General features: G+C 31.3%; 1 protein-coding gene across 3 annotated transcripts in view; it reads left to right on the forward strand.

The window, feature by feature from the left end:
- Positions 1-8,829, forward strand: part of LOC106467072 (receptor-type guanylate cyclase gcy-2-like) — a 98,626-nt gene that overhangs the window by 43,098 nt on the left and 46,699 nt on the right. For 2 of the 3 annotated variants that reach the window (XM_022395183.1, XM_013927388.2), the window contains 4 exons: positions 1,159-1,424; positions 2,151-2,410; positions 4,929-5,208; positions 6,459-6,623. In XM_022395183.1, the coding sequence (XP_022250891.1) occupies positions 1,159-1,424; positions 2,151-2,410; positions 4,929-5,208; positions 6,459-6,623 (971 nt within the window). The remainder of the gene's footprint in view (positions 1-1,158; positions 1,425-2,150; positions 2,411-4,928; positions 5,209-6,458; positions 6,624-8,829) is intronic. The other variant, XM_022395184.1, reaches the window with a different exon arrangement.

The raw sequence follows: 8,829 nt of genomic DNA on the forward strand, positions 1-8,829 counted from the left end.
TATCTTCTGTTTCCATCCAGTTTTTCTGGATCCCTGGCCACGTCGATATTCACGGGAATGAGCTCGCTGATACCGCAACTAAGTCCATCTGCTCTGGTGCCATCACGGCCTTGCCTGTCCCATACATGGACTACGGTCCTGTCTTCAAGGTACGGCTTCGTACCAGTTGGCAATCAACTTGGGATGAGCAATGCCATAAAAAGCTTTTCCTGATCAATCCTTTCGTAAGGATCAGAAGTAGTCCTGACAAGGCTACACGTTGGTCATAGTTTTTTAACCCATCGTTTTCTTTTGTCAGGTATTGACCCACCGATGTGTAGCCATAGTGACACTCAAGTCACAATAGCCCACATTTTACTGTCGTGTCGTCGTTACAACCGTGAGTGGTGGCACCATTTTAGATACATATTTTTTAAGAGTTTACCCCTGACATTGGACAGTGTCATTGGTAATGGTGACACTGTCCAATTAGATTGTATTTTCAATTTTTTACATGTTATAGGTCTTTTTAATTATATATATAAATCTTTTATAGATATATATTGGTTTTAACTCGCTGTATTTTTACATTTTACTTTAATTTACTTTAACTGTTTTTACCGGTTGTTTGGCACAGAAAGCCTCACTGCTTTGCGCCATAAAGCACTAAACAACCAACCAAGTGTAGCAAGTGTTATATAATGTTCTGTTGTGTGTGTGAAAAAAAAGGGTTGCGAGTGAGGTGTGTAGAAAAGTGGGTTTTATATTGACCTATAGTGTGCGCCAGAAATTGTGGTTTCTGTAATAATTTATAGTGTTTTCAAAAAAATGTGTTGTGTGTGTATATTCATTTCTAGTATATGTAGGAAACTGGAGCTTTTGTGATGACTTTTGGTGTGTAGTAATGTTGATGTTAATTTCTAATGAATGTACTTAAAGAAATTGAAACAAAAGTTGAATTTTAATTCAATACCAATTGAAATCCTTCTAAAAATATAAGTGTAGGTTTTGTAATTATTTCAAAGATTACAATGGGTTTTAGGTGTGCTCAAAGTGAAAATCTGTTCTGATCACTAGTAATATGTTAAAACAAAATATGGGTTGGTTTAATAATTTTCTAGAGTTAATGATGACTGTATATTTTCATATATTGTTGTTATCTTGTGTTTGTATGTTCAGATCTGGGTGGTACATTCCTGAAGAATATGTTCATCATAAATGGAAGCAAGAAGGTATTGTAGTGGATCATTGGAGATCATTTCAAGACCCAGATATTGCTGTACTCTTTGATTTATCCAAAAATACTGATCTTCCTTCGTGGACATTTGATACACATACAGGAAAGAATTTCTGTGATGATGATCTTTGTGTTGATGGTATATATTTTCCAAATTCATGTAATGACCGAGACACACGATGTGCTACTCTCTTGGCTGACTACCCAGGTAAAAACAAGACTCAAGTTATTGCTTAAACTGCTCATTATTTCTAGTTGTGATTATTAAATGTATCTAATGATTAACCAGGAAATACACATTAATCACACAGTATCACACAATTTTTTGCATTGAGCATAAGATAGAAGCCGGTGTACATCATCTTTATTTTACATTGGAAATAAATTTCAAGTAAGTTACAATTCTGTATATTAAATTTTCAAGTCAAAGATTTTGGAGTTGATTATGACAAATTCAGTGCTTTGTAAGTTTTCAAGTGCAGAAAGAAAGAAAATGTTCTAAATGAGAAATTACCAGTAATAATAAGTAATTTTCAAATATTTTCAGTTTCCCATGTTGGTGTTAACTTGGCTGTATAGTAAATTATTCTCTGATAACTTATTTTGACATGGTCTTTTAATCCACATAAAAATAATAATTTTGTTACTATTAAACCTATGCAGGTGTTAGTTTCTTCAAAATCCATACATCAGTAGACAAAGTTTCATCTGACAAAAATGTATTTACAAGTCCAGATTATGGAGAATGATAATTACCAGCTGTATAGGAGATATCAGTTGTTTAGATGAATGTTTTTATATATGCACAATGATCTTTCAAGATTGTTTTTATGGAAATCAAATTTATTCTGTTATATTTTATGGAGCTTCATCTGTTATTATGAATGCCAGTTGTTTGGATGACTGATGGTTTTATTTTTTGTTCTATATCCAGCTACAACCTTTATGCTTTTGAAAGAACAAATTGAACGATTACATTTATTAGTAAGAGTTGCTTGGGTTGGACCACACCTTGATCAGCTAGTTACAACAAGAACTGAAAACCATAAACCAACATTATTTTTTAACTGGAAGCCCAACACCTTGACATCGGTGGACAACTACACAGATGTAGCCTTTCCTCATTGTGAGGACAAGCCTTTTGTATCTCATCCTTCTTTGCCATGCGAGTTTGAAATTAACCAACTAGAAAAGGTTAATTTATCTTGTGTTAATTTTAGTTTCAAATGCAGTGTAGTTCATTTTTATCTATTCAGTGGTAATTCGAGGTGTAATGATAAATTAATAGCTTTATTAATATCTGCCCCCCAGTGGAACAGCAATATGTCTGCAGATTTACAATGCTAGAATCTGGGGTTCGATACCCGTGGTAGGCAGAGCACAGATAGCCCATTGTGTAGCTTTGTGCTTAATTACAAACAAACCTTGTTAATATCTCCTTTTCAGTTAAGCATAACTTTTGCAAGTTTGGGTCATAATTAAATATTATATTTCTCACTACAATCTCGTGTCTTTGATTTGTAAGCTTATGAAGTAAATGTATGGTATGTGCTGTATTGTTTTAACTTAGTAATTGTACAAACAATAAGGCACTATTTTATGCTGTAAAGATTTATTTATTTTTATGTAATATTTCTAATTTTGTTTTTTCCAGATGCTACCTATTATTTTGTTCTCACTTTGTGCATCTATTACATACATATATAAGGATTTATTTTATTGTTCAGTCAAATTTTGTATTTTGTTGAAAAAGAAATGTGAGGTGCAGTTTGTTTTTGGATTTGCTGTGTCATTACTGTTTATGGGGGAATTCTAACCCTTCTTGACCTTGAGCACATGATTGTGGGTCAAAGTGCACATGCCATAACCTTTTACAGAGTACTATTCAACATGTTAATGTGTGTTTTATGTCAGAGTTATCAACTTTTCATGTTACCCAACATTGCTGATGTAGAACAATTTATGGTATAGGAGAGTAAGTAGTAAATACAATATACAAAGGTACTGAAAAAGCTGTGGATATGCATTTTGGAGATTACAGAGGCTCTGCAAATACAATATGCAAACGTTAGGAAGGACAAAAGTTTTTCTGTTCTTCTTATAAACATCACCTTGCACTCTGACTTGTCAAAGTCTGAGTTGGACATCAATTCACAGGCATATTTTGAGTACAAATACTTTTCAAGCACATCTGAATTTTTTTGTACAAAAGTATTGTACATTCTACTGAAAGTCTGACATCTGTAGATAAAGTTTGTAAATTTGGAATTATAGTCAACTCCCTTCTTAAAAGTGGGGTCCATCCAATGGATTGACCTTGTGCAAGTTTGGTTAATAACCTTAGACAAGAGCAAACTAAAGAACAAGCATATGCGTTTCATAGTGGCAAATTGCAGTTTATATGTATTATATGTGTAATGTTCTTTACACATCACAGTTAATCTGTATTAAGACTAAATGTTGATATACTTGCCCACATATTTTCTTTTTAACAATTTGGATGACTAGAAAAAAACATATTTTGAACAGTTCATTATGCCTTATTATTAGTATGTAAGAGCAAGTTTGTAATGTTAATATCCACACACACAAGTAGATAGTCTCATAGTTATCTTTTTTATGGCATATAAGATGCTAATGTTGCTATACTCATTCTTTATTAGTTTTAAACTAATGGTGTTCTCTCTGCCATGTCATAATGCACTATACATTCACCAGTTCTTGATTGCTTAATTATAGAAGGTGAAAAATATTATTGTAGAAATGAAAATTACTAAAGTGTCACTGTTTGATATGCATTATCATTTTCCAGGTGTTTTGCTTGATAATTAACAATTTCATGAGTACATTGTCTATGCCAACAGGTTGTTTTTTTGATTAAATTGTATGTTGTCTAGATTGTAAGCTAACAAATTAAGCAATAAGTCTATGTAGCTTAAATGACATTTAATAATTAAAAGTGTGTCATAAGCATTACTGAAGTTGTTTAAATTTATAGATTGAATTTCATAGATAATATATTGAAGAACAATAATACTGGTTTGAGATGTTACTTAGGTGAAAGATGAATAAATTGAATTATTTAAATCTTGGTATGTTATGTTAGCTGAGTTATATTTAATGGTTTAAACAACACTGTTCCTGTGCTATGTAGTTTACAGTTAACATTTTCGTTGTTGTATTGTTTAGATTACCAATTTTGTGTTTAACAATGTATAAGAACTTGTCTATGTATTTTGTTCTATATTTAATGGCTTATAAACCATTTTACCTGAGTGATTGTAGAAACCATATTTATCTAGGTAACTTGGTTACATGATTTAAACAAAAACAAATCACATGTTTGTAGTGATTTCAACAGTATCTTGTTTAAGTTACTTGATTAATTTATATGTGTCAAAAAATTTAGTCTTTCAGTAATTCTACTTGTACTGAATTATTTTAATTTATATAGGTGACTTGACTGATATTTATTGATATAAAATTATTGTATTTTGGGGTATTTTGATATATATTAAATAATTTAAGTAATACTATGTCTCATTGAAATAGTGGATTTTTTTTGTTGGTCTGAACAATATACTCATTAGATGACTTGGTTAATATTTATTGGTTTAACCAATAGGTTATCTCATAAGTTTATGTACTTAATTATTTGAAAAGTTTAATGAATTAAACTGTAGATGGTTTTAATGAAGTAAGTTTTGTACAGGTGACTTGGTCAGTGTTCAAGAAAAATGCTCATGATGCTTACCATGTAGTTCAGTCCATGTTCTTCAGCCAGACACAGTTGACAGGTATGTTGGAGAAGTATGAACAGGCACTACAGGATGGTTGGAGCATGCAGAAAATAGCATGTAGTTGGTTGCTACAGAATGAACACATCTGGAATAAGTGGATACCAGATGACTTGTCTCATAGAATACCATTGTACATAGGTGGCATTTTTCCTCTATCAGGGATATATTGGAGACAGAGTGCTGTGGTCCCAGGTAAGATTTAAGTTCTACTATACATCCTAAGTTAATTAATAGAAAGAACAAATGACATCAGACCTTGCAATTGTTTAACCCCTTAAATGGGCAGAACTTGTTTATATGCATAAGGAAAGGAAATGCTCCCAGGGGTTGTGTAAGATGTGATCTATGTAGTGTGAGTGAGTGTGTATGTGCATTTTCTACATATATATGTGATGTGTGTGTCACACTAATTGTTTGGTTCCATATCTTTGGCTATGCTATTTATCTTTATCAAGGTGTTTCTTTGGTCTCGGTTCCTTTGCTCAATTGGAAATGACACACAACTCGACTTTTGTACTAAAAAGACATCTTGAACTTATGATTTCTTTGACAAGTGTCAACAAGGATACTCACTTCCATGAAACACAGGCACTGCAGGGTGTGGATTAAAGTACAATTATTGATATTTTAAAAGATTAATATGATGAAATTAGTGAGAATAAGACTTCTTTGTTAGACTTGGAACGTAATCTGAAGGTTTCAAATGAGGAGAGTTATTTTGATATTGAAGCTTAAACTTTTGATGGTGGATGGACTTTCAGAGGTAGAAAGTTGTAGAGTGCAGGTTCTTGTTCAGAATGAGGAAAGTTTTCTTCAACACTGAACTTTTTTTTTTCTTCTTGGAAATGACTTAATTTGAAGTGATTGCTTAGCATAGTGCTTCAGTGCATAGCACATAAAAGTTGTATTTCGTTATCAATTCAAATAGATAACTTCTAAACAAAGACAATCATAATAATTATAAAAAAAAAAAGTATCCACTAGAAGATGGATTTCTGTCCTAATAAGTACTCACTTAAGGTTTTGCTTAATTGAGTAGCACAGTGTATTTGAGGATAAATAGTTTTTTCTCCTATTAATAATTACAAATTATGTACTTTTGATATATGCAGTATTGAGGTATATAGATGTTTATTTTGTGCAACTCACCTGAAATATGTTGAATATAATTCCAAGTGACATTTTCTTATTCAGAAGACTATCTATCAAGTGACTTTGTTATTGAAATACATGAAAAGAAGTTAATCTACAAATTTATTATGAAAACAAAATGTTAAAATGTTAATAATTAAATTTTCTTTCACTCTTTCAATATTTTATTTTACAAAAATAAAATATAGTCTGCCTGATAATCTTAAAATGATTGGAACAGAAATGTTGTAAAGCTGTTCAGGAAATAAAGTTGTAACTTAATCAGTTCAATATTCCTCAATGGTTTCTAGCTGCCCAGATGGCAGTGGAAGCAATAAATCGTAATGCGTCTATTTTGGACGACTATAGACTAGAGCTCTTGGTACAAGATGGGGTGTGCATGGCTGACATGGTGATGAAGAGTTTTATAAGTTACGTCACCAACATTGTATATGGCACGTTAGTTGGTATTTTAGGTAAGTTCTAGCACTGGACTTTTCATTTTTGTGTCAATAATAATTTTAAAGCTTTTAACTGTATTTCCAACAGGGATTAGAAAAACTGTTGGTGTTTCACATAAGTGTTTGAGATTATGAAACTGAGTGTTCATATGATAATAGTGTACTGTGTGTTACATTAGTGATAACATCTGTACAGAGTTTATTAGAGTTGTATTTAAGCTTTGGCTTAAGAAGAAAAATAGCTAGTTGACACATTAACAAGTTATATTACTAAGAACATCTTTATCATTAGTTTCATTTTTAGTCAAGAGTTGGCATAAGAAAGTATTTCACAGTATTTGAAAAAGTGAATTCACAAAAAGTAATGTTTTTAGTGATCAGTAATTAAGTATGAAATTTAAAGGTGCAAAGTTTGTGTTTTATCAAGTATTTGAAGTACTTTGATCTGGACTAAAGTTATGTACAGATGTGTTATATTTGGGTGAACTGAATCTAGATTTGAGATTTAGTTGATAAGTCTGCTAAATGGAAGATTCAAACAAGATATAATATTTGAGAAGAGTGCTGAATATCTACTGTCTGAGTTTGAGCTGAAGGATAAATGGATTAAACACAAAGTGTAATACACAGTGAATACAATCTTTATTGGAACTTAAAAACATAATGCATATACTTGCTCACAATGGACTGTTGCTTCTCAGAGTTAAGATAAGGACAAGCTTGGATGAGACAAAGAATCAGACTTGAAGACTTGCATATAATAAATTAAACAAAAGATTTTTACTTGAAATAAAATCTCACATTTAACTAGCAAGACTGCACTACTGTGTGACTGGTTATTCTCATTTCACATAGGCGAGGCTAAGAAATCTCTAGAAATTTACCTATACAACCATTGAAGGATATTGCTCTTAATGTTATGAAACACAGTCATTGTAAATAATATTCTCCATGGGTAATAACAGGTATTACACTTTGAAAATGATAAAGGAACAAAGGTAACTTGAAACAAGATCAACTTAACAATTTTCTTGACCACATGTTTTGTGAAAAACTACTCATATTAATAGTTAAAAATAAATTTGGAATAAACGTTAGTACTATACAAACCAATAATTAACTTTAATTTTAAAACCAATAAACTTTAAACTTGCACTGACTTAGAATTAAATTAACCCTTTCTGGCTTTCAGAATCTTACCTTACAGACATCACAACCATTAAACAATGAAATGCATAACTACTCATAAATAGTGAGTACATACTTGAAATAAACCTTTTTAAGCAACAGAAATTTGCCTTTAGCCAGATATGCATAGTGTTGAACTGACCCCCCCCTATTGGAGAAGGAATGTTGACTATAATTCTGAACTTACTTCTTGTACTTATATGAAATGTGGCAAGCTTTGAAAATGTACAGTATGTTGTACACAAAAGAATCAGATGTGTTGCAAAAGTATTTGTGCTCAAGATATGTGTGTGAGTTGATGAGGCCAGTCCAACTTGGACTCTGACACTACTTGTAAAGGAACCACTGAAACTACATTTTCTCTCAGAAGTAGTGTGAATTTCACCATTACTTTATCTTTCCATGAACATTTACTTCCTGTCAAATATTTCAAAGTCAAGATTGAAACACTTTCTTTTGAGTTTTAGTGAAAATAATGTGCACTTTCAAGTTAATTTCATATTGCAATGTCTAAACATGAGGGGGGCCAAATTCTTTACTTCCATTCTCAGTACCTTAACAATTGTGTTTTTCATGTAATTGATTCATTCATGTTATTTTACAGTCATGAAAAACTTAGTATAATATTTCTATTGTATGCATCTATTTATTTTGATATTTATATTCACATATGCATTTATCTCCATTACACATCACCTCATATGCTAGTAGCTTTTAGACAGACACTGACTTTCTGATCAATTCATATTCTGATCAATTCATCTTGGGTAATTTACAAAGCTATGATTAGTAGCTTTGAGTTTTGGTGCTTCTGGTCTGCAAGCCATCAAACTTCAGTTATTTTTTTTCAGGCTTTAACGAAATAAATAAGCACAGATTGATCTCAACTTAACTAAGACCTTTTAGCTAAAAAACTCTTGTTAATTATGTTTAATTGTTTTTGCTGTAATTAAAGTATATATATATATATATTACTTTTTCTTTTAATGTATATATATATATATATATATATATAAAGAAGAAAACAATAACT

This window comes from Limulus polyphemus, unplaced genomic scaffold (genome assembly GCF_000517525.1).
Source record: "Limulus polyphemus unplaced genomic scaffold, Limulus_polyphemus-2.1.2 Scaffold2477, whole genome shotgun sequence".
NCBI lineage: Eukaryota > Metazoa > Arthropoda > Merostomata > Xiphosura > Limulidae > Limulus > Limulus polyphemus.